Source organism: Cyrtonyx montezumae, unplaced genomic scaffold (assembly GCF_038088225.1).
Source record: "Cyrtonyx montezumae isolate F1298 unplaced genomic scaffold, pur_monq_1.0 scaffold_19, whole genome shotgun sequence".
NCBI classification, from domain to species: Eukaryota; Metazoa; Chordata; class Aves; order Galliformes; family Odontophoridae; genus Cyrtonyx; species Cyrtonyx montezumae.
In genome coordinates this window covers 6,248,377-6,271,325 of record NW_027071925.1, presented here as the reverse complement: position 1 = coordinate 6,271,325, position 22,949 = coordinate 6,248,377, and the positions used below count along the sequence as shown (strand labels likewise).

General features: G+C 44.4%; 1 protein-coding gene across 1 annotated transcript; it reads right to left on the bottom strand.

Annotated features, from left to right (window-relative positions):
- Nucleotides 1-1,822: 1,822 nt before the first annotated feature.
- On the bottom strand, nucleotides 1,823-22,743 carry LOC136047983 (ATP-binding cassette sub-family A member 10-like). The gene is made up of 39 exons (XM_065735400.1): nucleotides 22,478-22,743; nucleotides 20,457-20,566; nucleotides 19,718-19,928; nucleotides 18,925-19,083; nucleotides 18,670-18,770; nucleotides 17,854-18,080; nucleotides 17,483-17,621; nucleotides 16,939-17,124; nucleotides 16,656-16,803; nucleotides 15,967-16,138; nucleotides 15,394-15,452; nucleotides 14,864-14,974; nucleotides 14,597-14,772; nucleotides 14,300-14,419; nucleotides 13,907-14,045; nucleotides 13,621-13,711; nucleotides 13,225-13,364; nucleotides 12,633-12,749; nucleotides 12,320-12,512; nucleotides 11,520-11,686; nucleotides 10,842-10,969; nucleotides 10,368-10,505; nucleotides 10,114-10,227; nucleotides 9,680-9,850; nucleotides 9,106-9,216; nucleotides 8,346-8,474; nucleotides 7,563-7,631; nucleotides 7,067-7,158; nucleotides 6,844-6,964; nucleotides 6,392-6,509; nucleotides 5,862-5,953; nucleotides 5,325-5,503; nucleotides 4,513-4,588; nucleotides 4,160-4,254; nucleotides 3,660-3,779; nucleotides 3,379-3,519; nucleotides 3,061-3,140; nucleotides 2,925-2,980; nucleotides 1,823-2,379 (listed from the first exon to the last, which is right to left on the bottom strand). Exons 2-39 carry the CDS (start codon nucleotides 20,556-20,558, stop codon nucleotides 2,281-2,283), a joined length of 4,887 nt encoding a protein of 1,628 aa, XP_065591472.1. The 5' UTR covers nucleotides 20,559-20,566; nucleotides 22,478-22,743; the 3' UTR covers nucleotides 1,823-2,280.
- Between the last annotated feature and the right edge of the window lie 206 nt (nucleotides 22,744-22,949).

Here is a 22,949-nt window from a genome sequence, read left to right as displayed (position 1 = left end):
GATGGGGCATGGGAGGATGGGAGCCATGGTGCCTTTCAGGAGCCTTGTCTGGGGCTGGACCTAGCTCTCATGGTTTTATTTCATTATCTAGCCTATCTAATCCATTTTTTTTTAAGTTTTATTCCTTCTAGAGGAAGGCTGAAGAAGGCTGCTAGGTGGTCAGCTGAGCTAGGAGCTCTGGAGGTGCCTGCCCAGTACAAAGCACTGATGGCAGTCCAGCTGCAGGCTGCCTGCAGGGCACCAGCTCCTTGTTCAGCATCACTCTGCTTTACCCTTCTATTCTGTAGGAGTTTGTCCCATAGATATTTTGGAGCATGCATCAGTTCTTCTCATGAAGTTCCTTAAAAATTCACAGAAATATCAATTTTGGTTGTTGTCGCTTGTTTGTATTTAAGCTTGGATATTTCTCTCGCATCTGACCCCAGCAGATTGATGTTACTGTGTGTGCTGCAGCTGTGGGGACACCTGGAAGCCCTGTGATTCCCATCCAGACATTCTTGATCCTCCCAGACTGTGCAGGGCAAAACAGCATCCCCAAGCTCCCAGATTTTGAGCCTCATTCCCCCAGTTCTGAACACTGGCAAACCATCAGCTAGCACTGATTTTTCTAGGATGAGAGGTAATGGCCTTGAATTGCACCATGGGAGGATCAAGTTGGGTGTGATGCTTTGGGACTGGTGGTGAATGGCCCTTTGTGCAGTGGGGGCATGCTGGCCACCCAGCTGTCAGAGGGGAAAAATGAAAATAAAGCATAAAGAGAGCATTATTAAACCTAAAAAAAAAAAAAAAAAAAAAAAAAAAAAAGGAAAATCTTCATTGTACAAGGGAGCGTGCTGTGCCCAAGCAGGAGGGAGGCAGATTGCACAATGAAGCACCCCCACCCATCCTACAGCAGCATCAGGGCAGTGGCAGCAGCAGAGGGGCATTTCCCCACAGCCACTCAGGGAAGGGATGGAGGCAGGGTGACCTCTGCAGGGAACGCTCACAGAGCCTGGTGGTTTCCAGAAAATCTCTCTCTTGTTCTTTTGATTTTTTATTTAAACAGCAAAGCTCAGTAAGTGCTCGTGAACTTTTGAGCACTTTTGTCCATTCCCTGCTGCCAGCTAAGCTCTGTTTTGTGCAGGGCACAGAACCCTTTTCTCCCGGCACTGGCTGTGGTCCAGATATTGGAAATCTCAGCTTTGTGCTGGTGATGGCACTGTCCATGTCCCCCTTCCCTGTCCCCAGCTCCTGCCTGGCAGCCTCAGGCCGCTCTAAGGGTCTTTCCTTATTAAAGAAATGAAGGTCTGCAGGTAGGTGCAGAAGTTCGGAGAGGAATAGCAATGTATAAGAATCTTTAAGGTTGGTGAGTGTCTCTAGGATCATCCAGTTCAACCACGAACCCATTCCCATCGTGCATGCTTAATCACATCCCCAACGTATTGCATAAATGGCTTTTATATCAAGGCAGTCATGGCTTGCTCAGCCCTGAATTCCTGATTGCTGTAGGTATCCCCAGGACACTAAATAAAGCTCCTCCCTTTCCTTGAGTTTACATTTTCTGGAGATGAGTATATAAGCAGGTGACTGAAGTGTCTGGGGCTTCTCATACCCCATTTCCCAGGGGTGAGAGTAAAGCCATTGTGCAAGCAGCAGGGAAACAGTCTGAGTGTCCTCCAGCTGTTAGAGCATGCTTTGGTGCTGAGTGGAGAATGGCCACAGGCAGAGATTGCAACATAGCCACCGCCACGTGTTATAGAAAGAAAATTGGTCTTCATGTTTTCTGAGAGCATTTTCACTTCTCCAAATGAGCACAGGTACAACATGAGGGCATAACCACGAGTTCTATGCAGGCATTTATTGGAAGGATATAAAAATAGAGTGTAAATTTTAATAAGATGTATTTAAAGGCATCTCGTAGTCCCACATGGGTGGGAGGGAGATGAACTGAGGAGATGGGCAGTGTGTCCAGACTCACTGGTGCACCCAGATCCACCAAGCAAAGCCTTGACCTCAGAAGTGGGTTAGGACCCACCTTCCTGGTCCCTCTGCTCCGACCTGCTCTGCTTGATGGGAGCTCCCACTGGAGTGGGTGCAGTTCCTGGGGCAGAGCTCAGTGTAGGCACCCATGGAGTCCCAATGAAATGCCTTCTGCATCAGAGAGCAGCCCTTGGCTGATGCTTCCTGGAGAGGCAGAGCCTGCTCCTCCTCCTGGTACGCTGATAACACTAGTAGATACGTGCAGTTATCACATCACTTAGGCTAATAACAGAGTAATGTGTAAATGAGCATCTTAGACCTTTAACTGTCCTCCTGCTGAAGTTGTTTCCATTCAAAAGGGCCATCCAAAGTTAGATCAAAGTTATCCTTCTCCTGCTCCCTGGAGAGTTCCAAAAAGACCTAAATGGACAATGTAAAGTTCTGATTATTTCTAGGACCCTCACTGGACACTGTGATGCACCTCTGCAGGATGTGCAGCTCTGCAGCACCTCTCATGGGTACAAGAAGTAGCTCTATGTGGGGAACACAGACACAGTAGCTGAGAATCCTGAGCTCTCTGGTGTGCTCTGCTGCTCATAGGTATATTCCCGGGGTAGATTGTACCCATTGAAGGATTGATGCACACACCTGCACTTTGCTGCTAGCCTTGTGCAAGCAGCAATGGTCTGCAGATTCAAGAGCAACCACAGTGGCTGGGTCTGGGCATCACTGGGAACATCCATCTGTCCCCTTGCGTGTTTGTCTTAGATGACAACAACACTTTGCCTGGGTTGTCCCAACCTTGCTGATTCCCAGCAGTGGCAAAACCAAACTAGACTCCACCATTTTTCATCAGTTTTCTGGCAGAGAATCCCTTACCAGTCCCCTGGGGCAGATTCTTGCCTCCTGCCTCAGTGCTGGCCCAGACCTCACTGTGGTTTTGCTCACACCTTGAGGTCACTTACCTGAGCCAAAGTATTCAAAGAGAAGCTGTACTCCTCAAGGTTGAATTTTTCTTTGGCTGTGGAGATATGGAAATGGAGTTGAAAGTTACCTGTTGGTGTTTCACCTTTCCAAATAGTCATCTTGCTTTGCTCTTACCTTCCTCTAGCTTGGAGAAAGACTGAGATAGAGGCAGTGCCTCTTCCATTGGGACCTTGTAGACAAGCAAAGAGGGGAACCTGGAAGAAAAAGAAGAAAAGGTGACTCTTGCTCTAGATTGAGCTTTTGAATTCAGTAGTTTATGTCACAGTATGAGCTGGACACATGGATGTTTTACTGTGGGGACAGCAACAGGGCTGGACTTGGTGGCATCACTGAATCAGATCACTCTGATCCTCTATTTGGCCATCCCAGTGGGCACACTTTTAGAGGTGATGTCATTCTGAAGCCACTGTTGGTGCCCTATTTTGTAGTCACCGTTCCTGACGGGCAGCACTTGGGAAAATCCTCAGAACCTCAGCATGGAGGAGATCAGTGGTCTCTGGATCCTTGACTTTAATTTCTAGCAGATAGCCTTTGCCAAACTTGTTCTTCAGGTACTGGATGGAGCCAATGCACCTGCAGGTGAGTTGAGAAGCACAATGTCACTGTGAACCCATTGATGTCTGCTCCTTTCTGAATCCTACTGTTATGGGGATGACTTCACAAAGCCCAGGGTGGGGGAGCTGGGGGGGGGTTGGGGACCCACTAATGCCCACCGTAGCTGCCCAGCCACGAGGATGGCCACGCGGTCACACACTGCCTCTGCCTCCTCCATGTAGTGCGTGGTCAGCACAGCACCTGTCTCCTGGGTTTTCAGGGCAGCACGAATCATTTTCCTGAGGACAAATAAATTAAAAAAAGAAAAAGAAAAAAAGGAGCCAATACTACCTAGAAATACCAGGCACTCTTTATTGAATTTTTGCCCCTCTAACCCCTAAAATTAACATAAAAATATAACATTTTTATAAAAACATTTTTATTTTTTGACTCAAGCCTGATTTTGGATTCTTCTAAACTCATATACAACTATCCAAGCATTTGCAACAAGGAGAGCTTAATGCTTTGGATAGAGAGAACCAAGAAAAGAGAAACTCTGTTAGAAATGATACGAACCAACCACACATGGGGTGAAATGCTTTTTAGCCAACCCTACACATCCTCTCCTGCCTTCCAGCCCCTCACCACGTGGCACCATAGTGCCTGGGGTCCTGCTCACCACACGCAGCGCTGCCCGTTGGGGTCCATGCCGGTCGATGGTTCATCCAGCAGCAGGACTGAAGGGTTGCCCAGCATGCACACAGCGAAGCACAGCTACAGCAGGGAGACGGGTTGGGGTCAGACCTTCTGCAGCCCTGGCACTATGTCTTCGAGGAGCTGCAGGCAGCATAGTGCTCTTTATGAACATCAAACTTCTGATTGATAGGAGACAGGGACTTGGAAGGTCCAATATGATGTTCTCCTGCGTGGCTGGGAGTGCAGGTAGGTCCTGCTGCTCCCAGAGGGCATTTTTCATTCATGCTATGAACATTACAGTGATCATTATAGGGAAAAATGAAGAATAAAAAGCACCTTTCTGGTTATCCCAGCAGGCAGTTTTCTGGTTGGCTTTCTTAAATAGTCTTGAAGCTCCAAAGCATTCACTAATCTGTGAGGAAAGGGAACAAAGGAAAAAAAGAAGTTGTTATTCTCAGCTGAGTACTCTGATCAGAAGTTCCCAAAACAACAAGAAAAAGGAGCTTTCTTCTCCCTGGTCCTTGGCTCTTGCTTGATTTCAGTAAACTGTGTTATAAAAACATGAATGAATGCCTATAGAGTCATTCAGGCTGGAAAAGACTCAAAGATCCCCAAGTCCAACCCCAACCCACTGGCGGTGTCCCCAAGTGCCACATCTCCACTGTTCTAAACACCTCCCAGGATGGTGACTGCCCCTCCTCCCTGGGCAGCCCATGCCAATGCATTGCCACTTGAGCCAAAGTGTGCTAAATAGGCCACAAACTCTTTCCTAAGAACTGTCACTTGTGTCAACAGCATTATAGATCCTCTCCACCTTGCCTGTGCCTGCTGAGCAGGCAGTACGTAAGCACCCTCCTTGTAATGACAGACTATAAAATCAGAGATTTTAGAAATGCTTCCTGCAGGTAATGTACTTTAAGTGATGTTAGTGGTAAATCTATCCCCACCAAATGCACTTAGGCAAACTGGAGATTTTCTTAACCCACTCACTCACAGCATTGAGTACAAAATCACTTTTGGATTTGCTTCCTGAGTTTATTCCAAGGCATCTTCTGACTCGACTCACAGAGTGTTCTGACTTTCAGATCTCCTCTCTGCTCCCTACGATCAGGAATAAAGCCTTGATTGATCCCGGGATCATCCCCTACCTGTTGATGGCAGTGGCCATGTCCTCCTTGTGCACGCCCTTCACAGCAGCGTAGACCTTCAGGTGCTCGTGCACAGTGAGGTGTGGCCAGAGTGGGTCCTCCTGTGGGCAGTGCCCCAGGTAGGCAAGTGTGTGGTCCTGGGGCCAGCACGGCATGGCATCTCGGCTCCTCAGCAGCACCTGCACAACCACACTGTGTTTCACATGCTCACAGCCATGGGTGGAAGGGTTTGGAGGGAAACTATGGGCTTCACAGGGCTTTAGAGGAGGAAACTCGAGGGGCAAGGGATTGGTTTTGCAACCCTCAGCTACATGGCTCCTAAATATAATCATGGTGAATTAGCAGAGGTGCACGCGGTTGTTAGTTAGCAGTGACTCACAATCATTTTTATTGATCTGTGGCTCAATAGCACAATGTATTTGGTCAAAACCCTGATCCCTAATATTGCTTTGAAGAAGAACATTGCTTAGCTAGGCACAAGCTCTGTGCTTTTAGCACACATCTACCCCTTGCTTCAAGACCCCAGATGCCTCCTACCTGCCCAGCTGTCAGCACTGTCTCTCCAGCTATCATCTTGATGGCTGTGCTCTTACCAGCTCCGTTGGGCCCCAGAAGTCCTAACACTTCTCCTGAAATCAGTACACAGCATTTCTTCATAAGACCCACCATTCAGCAGAGGCATCAGGCAGCCTCATAAAAGAAGAAGCTTAAAAGAGAGTATGCTAATATCAAAGATCATATACAATTATACAAACGCATGAAGATATGTTCAGAGAGGCCATAAGTTACTTTACAACTCTGTAGGCTGATGCAGTGACGTGAATCTGAGCACCAGTCCCAGGAGCCACTGCTCAAGTGACTGCAGAAGAGGATGTAATTTTGGATAGCTGAGAGTCAAAGGTAACTGATTGGATGCATCTATGCTGTTCATTATCTCACCAGCCTTACATTGGATGTACTTAAACGTGGACATATGGATTCCACCTTGGTGTCGTGGCTCAGATAACAGACTCTGCAGGGGATTAGCTCTCTGGGTATGGTGAGAGTGAAACAGTTCCAGTTCTCACCTTTTTTAACACAGAAGGAAATATTTCTGGTGGCCATTTTCTTTTTCTTCCTCAGAACGGAACCAGCTTTCTTTATTTTATATTCCTTGGACAGATTACTGACAATAATAACTGATTTCTGAAAGCAAGGAGGAAGAAGATCAGACTATTATATTGGAGAGAATTCGTATCCTTCCATAATATTTTCCCATTTTAAAAGGCAAAAAACTTCTAAAGGTCTGAGAATTTAAGACACCACGGAACATTGTCCATTCTCCACTTAAAAGGTTTCTTCTTTATCCCAATGGGACCCACTCTGTCCACTTGAGAGACAGATTTTCCAGGTGAGGAATAGTACAGCCAGAGCATTCACTTGTCCTTATTAATCTTGGCATTGTTTTGTAGTATTTTTTTAAACCAGCAATCTTATTATTGATATAAATCACTAGAAGAGGAACCACACTCAGCCTTACCTCCTCCTGACTTGGAGTTGCTATGGCATTTCTCACTGCTTCTCTTTCAGCTTTGACATCTTCATCTTCCTCTTCAGGCTCCTCGGGATACTGACGGCTGTTCTCTTTTCTTGGGGAAATTCTACAAATCCAGCAGGTTCATCTTAGCATTTGGTCAAGATGTTGTCTTCAAAGAAAAGCAGTGTGCTAGCAGTGCCTGTGGGGCGTGTGTGTTTATACGAACCTAAATATCGGGTCCTTTCTCAGAACTGGTCTTCCATATTTTATCTCCAAATAACGAAGGAGGAAAATGAAAACCACAGAATGGATGTAAGGCTGGAAAAAAAAAAGAGGTAGCCACACTAGCAGACTTGTCTGCAATCCTGCTGTGGCTGAAGCTGAAATAAAACATATGGGGGGAAAAACACAGTATGTGAAATTAAAATTAAAGGGTGCTGCCATCTAAACTCATGGTAATTCTGAAGGCTGTGAACTCTGCTATCATTTACCAGTACTGCAGAAAATATCAATGACAGAAGCATCAAGCAACCTACACTTATTTCCTTTTCCCTTCTCCATTTCAAAGGAGCAAAACTATTTTCTGACACAGGTGGGTAATCTGTCATCCACATCCTGAAAGATTCTCCTTCTATGTAAGATGAACTCGCTTCCTCATGGCTGAGGATATAGTTTGGGAGACACACATTCCTAAATAAAATTAATCTTAAATGTTCTCTTACTGCAAAGACAGCTATTAATATGTTGTTGCTTGGGATGCCTTCGATGAAGTCAGGATCTTCTATAAAAATCTGTAGGAATAAAAAAAATCACAATAAAGACCTGCAATTCTTTTATATAATGCTGGTTAGTGTTAAAAAGTTTAAATACAAATAACAAATACATCAAGAATGCACAATTTACAACTTTTATACATAATTTACTACTCATTTACAATTAATTTGCTCCAAATATTCACCATAAACTCTTTACTTTGGGTACTCCTGTCCTATTCCAGAAAACGCTGTAGCACTCGGTAGATGCATCAGGCTCTTTTTTGAGGGATAGTGGTTTGTCAGAGGAAAACATCTGTTCTCCTCTTCTTTGGGGGCCCAATAGAGGAGAGGCTGAAGAGAGGGGGACGAGGCAGAGGAGGGGTCCTTCTCTAGCTGAACTTCTCTCCTAAGTCCCTTATGTCACATAAATGGCCTTGCACATTGCTGAAGGATTCTGTTACATTCTCAGCTGCCTTTCTGTGTCCAGCCCCAGCTGATGTGCAGTAAAACACTTTGGGAGTATCCATAACTTTCACTCAGTGTCCATGCAAAGTCAGATGTGTAAATTTATATTTTCTCTTATGATTGTTCAAGCCAAGGTGGTTAACTCTGCATGGAAAGAATTAAGGTTGCTTACCTAATCTACAGTTGTGGACCATGTGAACTAGAAGCAGCCCCTAGCAGTAATGGACAGATGGAGAATGGACAGTCTGACATGATTATCCAACAGATGCCAGTGCAGCCCTTTACCTGCTCGCTGTTGATCATGACACCCAGTGGTGGGTACATGGGGATCAGCAAAGACAGGAGGTAGAGTGAGATTTCAGGGTCAGTTGTGTAATCCATGATTCTGCTGATAATAAAAGTAACAAGGCATACCTACAAATGAAACAAGAGTGTTACTCAGCTGTAAGAAGGGTTGTGTTCCTCACTGCTCATAAAAGTCGCACGGATCTACTTCTTCAAATCCCTGTGGAATTTCTCAAGATGGACAAGAGACATAAAGACTAGAAAGACTGAAGGTGCAGGGGGTTCTCATCTGTCTCTGCTGTATGTTTGGGTCACTTGGGGAAACTGCTCCCCATGTTCTTTGGTCAGAATGAAGCAGTATGGGATCCCATTCTGTTCCCATCCCACTCCATGCTATCCTATCTGATCTACACAGAATAGGGAAGTGGAGCAGAAATTCCCATTATTTTGGTTTTGAAACTTTACCTTGAGCAAGATTGAGGGAAGAGAGAGAAAGAATGGCAGTGCTTGTAAGGAATTACCCAAACTGTGAAATGAATGCCTATTTCCAGACTACTGGAGTGAAGAGCTGGGGGAAAAAAGGGGGACTGGCACAGAGCAGAACAAGGTGACAGTGTTTTGTATTGAAATTTTGTTAAAAAACACATACCCTTATCTATGTCCTGGATCTATAATTGGTGTTTTGACCTCTAGTTTGTCTTTAAGAACTCAAAGTACACTTCTGTAAACCCCATAGTGAATTATTTAGTAACATGCTTACCAATATTAGGATAAAAGACCAAAAATCACAGCTCCATCCTTTCCGAAAGAAGAAGGAGATTAAATAGATGAAGAAAATTATAGAAACTCCATAGCCAAAAGCACCCATGATCTGCAGAGAAAAGTGCTTTCATTAGAGAAAATGGAGCCAAGTCTACAACCAGAAATCTATATACAGCAACGTGGTTCAGTTTACACAGCCATACATTAAGGTCAGGACATTCAAAATTACCACAATTTGACTGCTATGTGTACAAGAGTGTATTAAGGCTGGATTTATTGTCTTCCTTTTCCAGCTGGGGAAACTCGCATTGTAGGAGGTGAAAAGAGGAGAAAGGCACTATGGATCTGGGGACCAGGAGACATAACAGCATTGTCTGCACCCACATTATTTTCCTCCTGCCTGCTACAATGAGCTGCTATGGTCCTGCTGTGGTCATGTCTGATTTTATGGGGGGTATTGTCCAAAATATTCCCTCTCTAGACATGGCTGCTGTCTCTGCTAGCCCTCCTCTTGCTGAAAGCATTACCCAAATCCCTCCTAGCAAACCAGTGATCACTAGAACAGGACATACCAGCAAGAAGAAGCTGCCGAAGGTCCCAGACACCCTGTTGCTCATTGCAAACTGAAACCCAAACATGGATAAGAGGAGGAGCCAGCAGAGTGGGATGTCCACCAGTGCCTGCCCGCACCAGTATGCCGAGGGGAAGAGCCCTGAGACCCGCAGCTGGACCCAAGCTCCTGTCTGGGAAGGAATACGATGGCCATTGGAAGAACTCTTGGAAGCAAAAAGCTAAAAAAGCTCATAAAAATCTGTTCCAGTATTGCAGTATTTGTACCAACAGTGTTAAAATCCATTGGTTTTTGTCTTTTAGCAGTCTATGCTGGCTGCAAAGCTGATCACACAGAGAAAAGCCTCAAAACGCCCATCATACTCAGATGGGCTCCTGGCAATACAGTTGTGACCCTTATGCTCATATAAGATTTGCTGCACTTCAATGAATTTACCTTGTAGTCCTGCAGGTGGCCCATTGCAAAGTGGGGAGGGAAACCTGGGAATAGCAGCAGCATGTAGATAAGGTAGAAAGAGACAAAGTAATCCCAGAACCGTGGATTATCTATCTGAAAACAGAAGAACAAAACATTTGAAGAAAACATCAATAGTACAATGGCTAGATGATACAGTTCATTTTATAGCATTTCTTGCAGTGCAAAAGAACTTGAACTGTTTTTAAAACTGTCTATCTTGCCCTGATACTTACAGGGAAAAAAGGATGGTTCCAGATCCGGATGTGTGTGGTGGAATTGAAAGCTCTCAGCAGAGCATTGCTGATGATGTTCACAAGCACTGGGAAGCAGTTGATAGCCTCCATGTGGCAAAAGATGGTAAACCTGTAGTCCTTCAGAGAGCAAGAAACCAGGATGAAAACTTGGCCAGGAGAATTCAGGCCTGAAATAATACACGTCACTTATACCTTTGGTGCAAGAAGCACATAGAAAATCTGTATGACTGTGTTACTCAAATAGAATCATAAAATGGCTTGAATGACCCTCAAAGATCATCCGGGGGGGGGGGGGGGGGGGAGCAGAATCATAAGGTCTCCCCTAGCACAGAGGCTAAAGAGCTAACACCTGAGGGCTTTAGCCAAAAAAGATTCAGTATAGCTGAAGGAGGGACCTTGCCTAATTAATGCACTGTTAGGAGGAAATGGTAGGATAGGAGCAAAACTCCTCACCTGGCCTTCACGAGACACTTTAATGGCCCCATTGTATTTCAGCTCCTCTGTGATGTTTTCCTTGCTTGTAATTTCCACTGCGAGATCCTGGCTCTCAAGAGCGTGGATGAAATCCTCAATGCCTGAGCCTGGTGCGAAAGCCAAAAGTGGAGAAATTGTAATAACAAGCAACAAAAGAATCTTTGATGGTTTCTTTTTTTGAATCCATGACCACTAAACATAACCAGAGAAAATCAAATGACCGTGAAAGCCAGGCAGCACGATGGAGTGGGTCACTGCACGGTAATTTTTGGGGAATTGATGGTGACAGTTTCACTGACTGAAATTTTGCTTTTGTTCCTTTTATTCCTTCACTGAATGCTGCAAAATGTATTCTCCTCATGACGGTCTGACGAAGCCAACAGTATAATTCTCTGGCAAAATAACATGAAATAGCATCCACTCAAAGGAATGCCAAAGGTAAAATTCTGGAAGAAGACTTAACCTGATCAGGATTCATTTTGAAAAAGCAGAAATCATTTGGGTGGAAGTCAGGGTTTGGGGCACGGAAAGAATTGGATCCCCTCTCATCCCACCTGCTGGGATATCCCTTTCTATTTCATTGCATTAGGATCTCATCTGCTGAAGCATCAGCAGGCTTCATTTACAACCCATTAAATTGTGAGGAGCCCAGCTCACCCGTGCTGTTGAACACCAGCAGGTTGGTGGTGTCAGCATGAGCCCGCGTCCGCAGGGGTAGGAAGTACCGCGACGAGCTGAGCTCCCAGGCACTCATGCTCTGCCAGACAGTCACCAGTGCCAGTTGCAAAACCAGAGGGAGCAGGAAAACCACATAGAGCAGCAAACTGCACGGAGGAAGAGGTGAATAAACACTTTGAAAAGAGAGATTTTGCAGGCTGTGTTTGTGTGTTGGGAAGGATAGACTATCTCAGCATCTCCCTTCCCTTTCTTGCTTTCAGTCTGGAAATGTCAGCATGGCAGACTGAAGACCAGTGGGGTCAAATGAGTTCAGACATCAACAACATGAAACAACTATTAAAAGTAATACTAATTTAAAAGGAAGTCTGAAAGCAGTATTTTCATTCCTCTGACTGTACACATTAATTCATTTTAAAATTTCCTTCCACATCTGAAATAAAATTGTTCCTAAACATTCAGTAAATGGATTTCCTTTGTGTGATTTACTCCGTGTAGGAATGAAAATGCACAGAAGATACTATCAAAATTGTAAAGAAGAGGAAAAGAGAAGAGAGGAGAGTGGAGAGGCATTTGTGTTTGAGGCAGATTGAATATTTACCAGCAATGGAAAAGAAGCTGCTTTTCACTCCTCGGAGTGCAGGTTGCCAAGATCATTCATAAGCCAAGACCTGATATCAATTACTCCATATGCTCATCAGAACAGGGCTGTGAAAATCATCCCCCTCCTGTGACTGCCCCCAGCTCTGCCTCTACCCAAGAGCATCCCCTTTTATACTCACATGGAGAGGAGATTCTTCACTGAGCCCTTGAGCTTTAGGAAGTGCACCCTTGCCATGGCAGAGACCTGCTGCCTCCAGAGTGCCCAGCCACTGACTGTCACCCTCCCAGTGTCGGAGAGCAGCAGGGAGCCTGGCTCCATCTCCTCTGGGCTCCGTGCTCCCCCTTCTGCCCACTCCCCAGGGACACGCTCATCTGCAAAGAGTTTTCCACATGCTGTTATGTCTGAAACCAAATTCTACATTGCGATGTTGGGGTGGTGTAAAGCAGCTGCTCCCTTAGCTGAGGGCTGTGTATTGACAGCCATGGCTGTACCTTCTTGATCCACTGCAGCTTCTTCTAGTCTCAGGAAGACATCCTCCAGGGTCGTCATGCTAACTCCATAATTGATGATTCCCAGGTCAGAGCAGCTGTCAAGGCCCCTGAACAGATCTGCGTGACAGTGGTATAGTCAGTGCCATCAAGGTGTCAGACACAAGCATAACTATGGCCCAGACTTTGGAGAGGTGAAGTCAACATGAGTGGGACATCTCCAGTAATAGGGAAAATAGCAAAGCAATAACTGCCAGCAAGCAGCAGGTTTGGAAAGAACCCTGAACTGCCAGATTCACAATTCAGTGAAAATTTCATAGAATGAATCAGAGAATCAAAGAATGGGTTGGGTTGGAAGGAATCTTGAAGATCATCTAATTCTAACCTTCCTGCTGCAGGCAGGTTTTTCCATTCAGCATCAATATTTCAGGCAGCAGGGCTATGGGACTGCCAGACTGATGGACACAACTGCTGCAGAGTATGGGGCAGTGGCCATTGCATGCAACACTCTCATAGTCTTCATGTGACTCCTGCAGAAATTCTTCATTTTTCTTTTCCCACTATAATAATTCTGAATTATTTTCATAAACATTACCTGGGAATTTATTCATGTTTTCTAATGGCAGTTTATATCTCAGCTCGTATTGGCCATGTCCTGAGAATATGACGTTGGGGATGTACTGCTTAACCAGTGATGTCACATTCTCTACATCACAAGAATCACTGACATGGATCCTGTTCAGTTGAAAGGGAAAAGCAGATGGTCAATTTTGAAAACAAACCAAACCACAGATGAAACCAAAATTAGACTCTATTTGCTAGAATGCATCAAATTATACTCTATTCCTTACTCTGGAGTAACTTACATCTTCAGCTAATTTAACTGAATGTGAATTCAGCTCATTTTGTTGCTTTGGGCTTCCTTTTTACAGTCATTCTAGTGGATTCATGCCTATTGCCAGACACTGGTCACTATGACTGAAGTGGATACCTTAAGTGATAGCCGATCCCCCACTTATTCTTCAAGAACAAAGAGGAGCCAACACACTTCAATCTCCCATGTGAGATAAAAGCCTTGCGGTCTAAAGGAAAAAACAACACCAAAAGATTTTAAATTGTAGAGCACAGGTTTATTTTTTTTCCCTCACATCTGGACCTCCCATGGGCAGTTCAGTGCTGTTTCAAGCTTTTCTGGGGGCAGATCCCATGATCCAGATTTTCATTCTAAGTCGATTGGCCAAGAAAAGGACTTCCAGATGCAGGGAGGCCAAGCTTACCTGCAAGGATGTCAGCCTCATCCATGAACTGGGTACTGAAGAGGATCACCCTGCCAGCTCTGTGCTCCTTGAGGAGGCTCCACACCTGGTGCCGGGAAAGAGGATCCAGCCCCGCTGTCGGCTCATCCAAGAGCAGCACCTGCACATGGGATGAGATCAGACGTTTCCCACTGAAGGAATGGTTGCTTGGCTTGTGGGGTGGTGTTCCCTGAGAGCCTCAGGTCCTGGAGGCAAGAGCCAGGCCACCTGGTGTGCAGGAGCAACCACTCTGGGTACTGCTCTCTGCTTTAGACTAGATCTACAAAATTAAGGTAAAGAATTTACCATCTTTCTGGAATAATGGTGGCCACTTTATAGTTACTGAATATTCTGTATATTACAGAGCTGCTTTACCTGTGGGTTCCCAAGCATGGCTATTCCAATGGATAACTTCCTTTTTTGCCCACCACTCAGTTTCTCTGCTTGAGTGTCTTGAATGTTACTGATATCCAGCAGTTCCAAAATGCTTTGCACCTAGAAAAGCACAAGAAAGCCCATTCCCAGCACTAGCTGTCACTCCACGAGCCAAGGAAGATGTGTGGCTGGGACCAAAGGACTGATTTCTAAGGGTATGTTGGGTTGCTGTGGGTGCACCAAGGTTGGGTTGCTTTGGATGCGCCAAGGCCCAATGGCAGGACAACCTGCACTTACCTCTCTCTCTACCTCTTTGGATTTGATGCCCTTGATCTCTGCAAAAGTTTTCAAGTTTTCTTTCACTGTTAGGACTTCAAACTGTGTGTTGAACTGTGGGCAAACACCGACCATCTCTCTGATCTCTTCCCTATCTCCTATCTCTGAGAGCTTGTAGTCATAGATGGTTGCAGAGCCTGTTTATACAAATACACGTGATGATGGGGAACGAGCAGGGCTTTGCAGATTTGAAGCTCACTCATTCCATCTTAACCAGTCCCATCCTACCTTCGGAAGGTAAAGTCAGCCCACTGAGCACATTTAATAGTGTTGTCTTTCCAGCCCCGCTATGGCCGAGCAAGGCAGTGATCTGACCCTCGTAAATATTTAAAGACAAACCTAGAACACAAACAACACCAAATCTGGGGAAAAAAAATGAGGTTTTACTTCCCTCTGCTCATTGTCAAAGGCAAGGCAGGTCCAGAAATATAAGAACTAAGTAGCAATAATTAGTGAGAAGTCCATTAAGGAAAACTGTGGAAATATTCTTCAAAACTAAAACTTAAAGCAGAAGAAGCTGCTCTGGAATTAGTTGAAGAGGCAGAGATATGACAATGTAAAACAGGTTTTTTCTTCACATTTTTTGAGGGAATGGAAAACCAGCTGATAAAAACTGAATAAAGTAATAATCAGTTGCTTCAGTATTTTAGGCAATTTTTCAAGCCATGCAAGTGTTGTTTTCTTTCTTTGATCATCTGAAATATTTGCAGAACTGTGAATCTTCACCTTCAGCAGAATTAATATAGCAGCTTTCATACCTCTCAAGGCTTCTGTCTTCTTGTCTTTCTTTTTGTATGTTTTTTTAATATTGTTGAGTCTAAAAAGGAAGGAAAGGCGGATATTATTTCAGAATTCTTGTAAATACATCCTGGCATCCTTTCTTATTCTTACGGGTCTTAATTCAAAATGACAGAAGTGGCATGAGAAGTGTGAGTTCGAGTGCTCTAAATGCAGATGTGGACATTGCTACCTGGCATATCCTAACAGAGCACTGAGCAAAGTCAAGAGCACTTGCAAAGACAAGGTCAGGCCCATTGCAGCAGGTGGCTTCTTTGCAACTGGCTGCCCTCCAACATCTCCTTGTTGTCTGTAATGGCAATTTAACAAAGTCCATGGCAAAGTAAACAGCAGAGAGTTTATGGGGGTTGGGATTTCACCATTAGTGACTTTAATTTTCTATTTATCTCATCAACATTTTACTCTCTTCCTTTCTCTGTGAAACGAAGGCTTTTGCAAAACCCACATGAAGATAGAAACAGAGCTGATGGCAGGCGTGGTGCTAGCAGGAGCACTGACCCAAGCAACCAAACAGCACGATCTGCAGTTCCAACCTGATGGCCTCCTTCCCCCTGAACTCAAGGGGCACTGGCTCCACGTCATCCCCTGGGGGCTCCTCGGGGCTCCCTGCTCTTCTGTGTCCTTCCCCAGGGGAGCCTCTCCTGCTCCGCATCCAATACGAGGGCTTCAGGCAGAAAAGCAGTGGGGCTGGGATGCCATATTTACCTGTCATGAGTCAAAGATGATGCGTTGTTAACTGAAAGCACCATCAGAACTCCATCCGACAGCAAACACTTTGACTGCCTAACTCAATGTTTGTGCTTTGTTCTGTTAAGTAAAGGTTGGGGATTTTTTATCAGTTGCAGAGGAATTGGGTTAAGAGGCACAAGAAGGTGGCTTCAATGCACTTTCTAATGAATTTCGTCATATATGTAATGATTGAAAATAGTGTCCAACATACAGTAACCCATTTTTCTCATGAACAGTTCAATGGCAGTGTGAGTATAAATAGAAGGGAAAACAAAATACTAAATACTTCATTGTCTTTGATCTGGGAATTACCAGAGTATGCCAAGGGTAGAAAAGTCCCTCACAAGTGTGATCTTTTTCAGTCCAAAATCTATTTTGGTTGACACAGACAAGGGAGAAGCTTATCGTTTCTGTGAGAAGCTATCACACACAATCCATACAAATCAGAAGTTTAAAGGAGGAAATGACTGCCGTAAGTATAAGTCCCTCTTACCCTGCAGAACTTTGTCGAAGTAGATAGCTAACAGCATGTACAAGATTGAGTCAAAGGCCAGTATAATGTAGGTTGAAAGTAAAAAGTATGATTCCTCCATGAGGTTAGAAAACGAGAAACCTATTCCATATCTTTCCAAACTGAAAATCTGAAACAAAGGACAAAGTAGAAGGAGTTTCATGCTGAAAAACCATGCAAGTGCCACAGATGCTGTTAACTTTGTTAATCCCAAAACCGTCTACATTGTTGATCCCACTGACTCCATTGAGATGATGTCCCATACCTTTGCAATGCCAACATTGAATGCAAAAGGACAAAAGAGGCTGAGAAACCACTTCAAAGGTTCTGGAAGATTTTCGATCAGCACTGCGAGGCTCAGGCAGCCAAAGAGAAAGGTGATGAGGAACCCCATGGAGCCCACAAGTTTGGATGTTCTCAGGAGGGAGCAGAGCATAAAGACCAAGTGGATCTGTAAGAAGAGAAGCTTCCTTCAAACTCTAGAGGAGATAAGTATCCTTAACCAGTAATATTGCCACATGCCAGGCAAATAGGTCTCTGGTGAGCTGGGTCTACGTAATAAAATACAACAGTAGTCATACTCAGATCTTTTCAGTGGGTAGACCTGAGTTTCAATCAGGTCTTCTATAGCCAGCCTACATCTCCAACCATTCACTGAGGCAGGGAACCCACTCAGCTTGTTCACTTTGTGTGACCAAACACAAATACTATCCTGACCACAGTGCTCATGGCTCGGAAGCAATGTTTATGCTCATCAAAACATCAATAAATCACACAATGAGAAAATCTGGCTCTCAGACATGACTTACACATGCAAGGCCATACAAGAAAAACAGCAGTAGGATGGCAGAGAAGCTGCTGGTGTAAAAAGTCTCCTGCACCACGAGGGCAGTCAGCAGGCAGGACAGGATCAGTATGTAGACAGCATACAGCAGGCTCCAGGAGAGCCTGGAGGTGGAGAGCTAGTGTTATATGGATGCGTATTGTAGAACCATTTTAAATTAAAACATCACCTATTTCCCAGTGTGAACCCAACCATATCTTATGCAGAGCATTAAGCATGGCCCACTTTAGGAAATTCCCAAGGAGGAATGGCCATGTTCAGCCCTGGGGAAACTAAAAAACTAATTTCATTTATTAACATGTTATGAAAGTGCCCAGTAGTTAAAAAGGAACTCACCAAAATGCCATATCATGTAGCCCCATCAACTTCATCAGTACTTTGAGCTTCTTCTTTTCTCTTACAACATTCACGGACAAGAAATACGTGAATGAAGAGAAGCACATCACAATAGTAATCATGAAATAACTGTACTCTAATGTAATTGAGGAGATGACACTCCGGGACTTCATGCGCACACCAGTAATTGATTTCATTTCTTCCCAAACAGAGTGATTTGCCACCACCTAAAGGAATTCAAGGTCAAGATATTAATATTCTATTTATTTTCTACAGTGAGTTGTGGCTGTACAATGAAACTTCTGATTCATTTGCCATAGACCAACTTTTTAATATTACTTTTTAATGCAGCCTTATACACATCAGTGACTAATGCAATAAATTCCAATGGGAAGAGTTCAGTTGGATTTTCTCCCTCATCTACTGAAACCAACCCACCCAGAAGCTGTTCATGCCACCCGATCTCCAGCAAGAATTGCCTTTTCCATGGCACCTGGGAAATATGCTAAACCAAGCAGTGGTGTTAGGCCTGGTTCCCTGCCATCAGGAGAAAATGCAATTTTGAAGAGAAACAAAAGCTAGCACAGCTCTTCAAAATGAAATCGAAACTCTTTGTCTTCTTCAGGAAACTGCTGATTCTAAAATCCAAGTCTCCGTTGTCGCTGCCAATAATACTCAGGCAGTATTTGCTTTTTCTGGAGAGGTTTTCTGACGAGCTCATCCCTTGTTATTGTCACAGAACAATTTGTCTTTCCTAGATAGAGAGATATGTCTATTTTAAAAGGAGATGTACTGCGGTTCATGAATTTGATTTACCTCTATAATTGCAGCATCAATGCTGGACTGCAGGGACAGGAAGCCTTTGTACCAGTACTTGGGGCTGTCGCAGTATTGCTCTGAGTAATTGTAACAGGTGTCTGCAGAGATGGAGGGAAAAGGGATCACTCATACGTACACAGCTGATTTAACAGAAGAGGAAAATGGAAAATTCATATCCTCTGCAGGAACCAATAGTGTAAAAAGTCACATTTTAATAAGAGCATCAAGCAGAGACAGAAAACAGCTGTGTACCTATATATCCAAGGTTTTCATTTGGAAAAGGCACGTTCCCAGTAGGAAACCGGAGGTGATAGGAGAAATTGTTTTTAAATACAACTCCTATCATCTCTTTATTCAAAATCCAGGCTTCCTCCAAGGCTCTTTCAGTGTCCACTGCCTCCAGTTTTATCCCTGGGGTTTAAAAGATGAAATATTGCAATGAGTTTCTGTAGCACTGCAAAACTCAAGCACAGGCTGTGGGTGTAAATCCTACTTTGTTGGGGCTGCACCTGCCCTCCCGAGCTCTCATTACTGTGGCAGCCCTAAATACTTCATGAGAAATATACCTGGAAATAAATGAATCGATGTGACCCGATGGTATTATTCACTACGTAGTAAATATCAAGTTGGGCAGAGTTTTAAGGTGTAAAATCATAGAATAACAGAATCATGAAGGTTGCAAAAGACCTCTAACATCCCCAAGCCTAATCCCAACCCATCCCAACTGTGCCTGCTGATCATGCCCCCAAGAGACACATATCTGCAGTTCTGGAGCATCTCCCTGGGCAGCCTGCGCCAGTGCATCACCACTCTTTCAGAGAAGAAATTGTTCCTAGCATCCAACCTGAAGCATGCACTCACCTCACTAGTAGTTTAAATCACTAGAAACAGTTGTGAAGACTATTTCTGTAGAAATATTTGTGAGAATGGAGGACACGGGAAGAATTTTCTATACTGATAAAAGATACATGAAAACCACTTAAACACAAATGTGTATAGAAGGTTGAATAGTGCCAAAGCTAAGTACTTAAAAGATAAATCACACCTGTCATCACAGACTTTGAGGCCACTGTGTTCATTATGTGTCTGGTGGCTGCAGTGATGGGTGTGAAAGCGACGGTGACACCGGTGGCATCGTAGGCAGGGTCATCCAGCTGCCCCAGGTGGCTGTGTGGCACCTCGGGGTAGCGGAGGTACAGCATGAAGTTACTCACTATGAACATCAGTGGGAGGAAGAGCAGGGACAGCATCCACTCCTGAGTGAGAGAAGCAGAGAAGGGGACTCAGTGGTACGTCAGTAGAAGAGCATCTCTGACGGATCAAGGTAAACAAGGCACTGAGCCGCATTGGTTTCTTGGTCAGTGATTGATTAATGAGGTTGTTGTGTTGTGCACATCTCCTCAGAAAATTACTCTGCTTGGAGATTCTATCTGGACTCCTCCACGTCATGCAAAAGACAACTATACTGGTGTTACGGTTTTATGGCTAAAATATACTGAAATGTACTATATACTGGCTAAAAAAGGTAAATGTATTCATTCCCAGTCAGACCTGATTAGCTTGGGTGGCCTTAAAATCCAAGAGAGGACAGCAACATGATCAGTCAGAATCACCAAGATCTAGATGCATGTATTTTGAAAGTGCTCCATGTATCACAACAAGTGTTAGAGCAACTCTTGGCCACGGTACAAACTGAGCTTTTTGAAATGGGCTCTAGGTATAGAGGAAGGCAGGGATTAGACCATCTCGAGCAGTCACTTTGTTTTTTTCTTTTTTAACCCTACCTGAAAACTCTGCATTTTCATCCTCCGTTTCATGAGTACATTTTTCCACAAGAGAATTTTAGTTTGCTGGAACACACTCAGATTTCTCTGAATTCTCCTCATCTTCGTATCTAGAAAAGAAAATAATTAATTGCTTTCAGACACAGCAATGCTAAAATGTCAGTGACTGCTTTAATTTGCACAGCTCTTCCATGTGTGCTGGAAACACTTTCTCCTTTTTCTGAGAAGGAGCTGAAGCCGCTTGGTCCCTGATTCCATCCTGCTTCAAAGGCCATCATTGTCATGAGTGTGTTCCATCCTTTCAGCTCGGCACTATGACACCAGTTATAACCCAGATTTCATGCTTCCATGTTTTAGCGTGATAAGGTTGGGAGGAGTTAACTTGGTAACACAGAAGGGAAATCAGACTGCATGACCTAATTGGCTTGGGCGGCCTGGATATCCAAGAAGCGATAAAAACATAGTCAAGTAAAATCAACAGATTCTAGTTGCATGTGATTTTAACACGCTCTAGGCTTCACTCCAAGTGTTGAGAAACTCCTGGCCATGGTACAAGCTGAGCTCAGACAGAAAATAGAATCAACTGGAGGCAACTGGGAGCTACGAGAGAACAAATTCTTGGAAGTGCACTCAGAGAGCAGTGTTGTCAGAGCTCTTTATGAGGAACAAGAGAGAAAAAACAACAAGTGTGCAGTGGTGGGTTACTCCATAAGATCTCGCAACATCCTCAAATCTGTGGTCAAAGCAAAACAGTGATTTGTTTCCTGGACAACAGCTAATGCTTGTATTGAGCCTTGAAGAAGCAAGGCATAGCACGTGTTGTTTGAGGAACACTGCAGATGAGATACGTCTGTGTTAACCATCAGGAAAATAGTAATGGGTAACTGAAGTGGGTGAAAGGACGAAGCACTCAAATGTGAAAGGGAAACTAAATTCACACAGCCAGGCTGCTCTGCTGCTCAAGTACACTTCCAGACAATGGTTCCTTGACCTTCTGTATGCAAAGGCTCAGGTGGAACTCCAAGAGTACATAGAGACTGAACTCTCTCAAAGCTCCCAGTCACACAGAAGAAAGCATACGCTGTCCTGTACCCTCTGGGGAATGATGCTTCACAGTGCTGACGGTCAAGACACAGCTTATCTTCTTCAAATAGTTATAACCACATTACCCCCTTTCCTTATTCTTCTCCACATCATCCACATGGATGTTCAATATCAGCCGATTTCAGGGACGTGAGTGCCCAGCCCAAGGAATGACCATGCTCTGATGGGTGACAATGACTCCAAATACTCAAAAAGCTGCAACAGATGGTATAATTTCTATGGGGCACTTTGTGAAGGTAGGGACAGGAATCTTCTATTTCACCATCACACTCTGAATGGTTTCTTCTCCTACAGAAACCCATCACAAAGCATATAAAAATATGATTTCAACTTGGTGGTGGTCTCTAGGCTTCTTTGAGTTGGTGAAGTTAACCTAAACTTGGACAAGCTGATGCACGGCTGGAGTTCCAGCTTCACACCCTGGAGATTGCAGTGGGATGAAGAGCTGGCCAGCAGGTCCCACTGCAGGTGTCCCATGTGTCCTCTCCCCAACACCCCCAGATCTGCCTACCCCCAACCAGTCTCAGTGAGAATTTCTAAGAGTAAAGGACAACAGTTTTTAAAACTCCATCTTTATCTTACTCCGCTCCTATGTGTGTTGGATGCCCTAAAATACTGAACGCAGCTGAATCGTACCACGTCCTCCTAGTAAAAAGAACTGCCAGGAATATATCTCTGCTGCAAACTGAGCTCCATTTGGGTGTTACTCTATATCAAACAGAGATTAAAATGCCTCTGTTATGCCTACAGTGCCAATAAGATTAATCCCAGTCTTAACCGAGCCTGTTCCAAAGACGCCCAGTGATCCATCCCTGCATCCGCATTCACCCACCGTTATTTATGCTTAATTACCAAGTGCTTTTGTCTCTCTGAAATACCTTATTTCTCTTGTTTTAAGAAGAATGCTCGAGACTTACCTTAATGGGAGGGTTTGACTGGGATCCAAAGCTTGCTCTTTGCAACACGCTTCTGGACGTGGGGCTGCCGGGGAGACTCTGGCCAGTGGTTGCAGTGCAGCTCAGAGCTCCTCTCTTCACACAGCCGCTCCTTCATGTGGACATTTCTGCCAAAAAGCATTCCTCATGCAATCCCTCCCTTCCCCCCTTCCTCCTTGGCAGAGCTTCAGATTTATTTACGTTATAAAAAGCAAACAGAGCATATTGTTGTGGAGTTGCTCAGGCAGATTTCACTGAAAAAAAAAAAAAAAAAGTTACTCGGGAAATTCTTGAGTCTTGGCCAAGAGAGGAAAATTCAGCCCAACAATAAGCCATACACAAATCCTTTATCTGGCAAGCCCTTATGCTTCTCAGCACAGAGAAATCAGCACAGCTATCCCAGCACACTACTGTCGCCTGTTATCTATCTGTGATGACGCTGGTTTTCTTTGCA

Coding starts and splice junctions, on each gene's coding strand:
- LOC136047983 (XM_065735400.1), bottom strand. CDS start 20,558: ATGAGGAGAATTCAGAGAAATCTGAGTGTGTTCCAGCAAACTAAAATT. Junction 19,084..19,717: donor CTCAAAGTCTGTGATGACAG/GTGTGATTTATC, acceptor TTTAAACCCCAG/GGATAAAACTGGAGGCAGTG. Junction 12,513..12,632: donor AGCTGCAGTGGATCAAGAAG/GTACAGCCATGG, acceptor AACTCTTTGCAG/ATGAGCGTGTCCCTGGGGAG.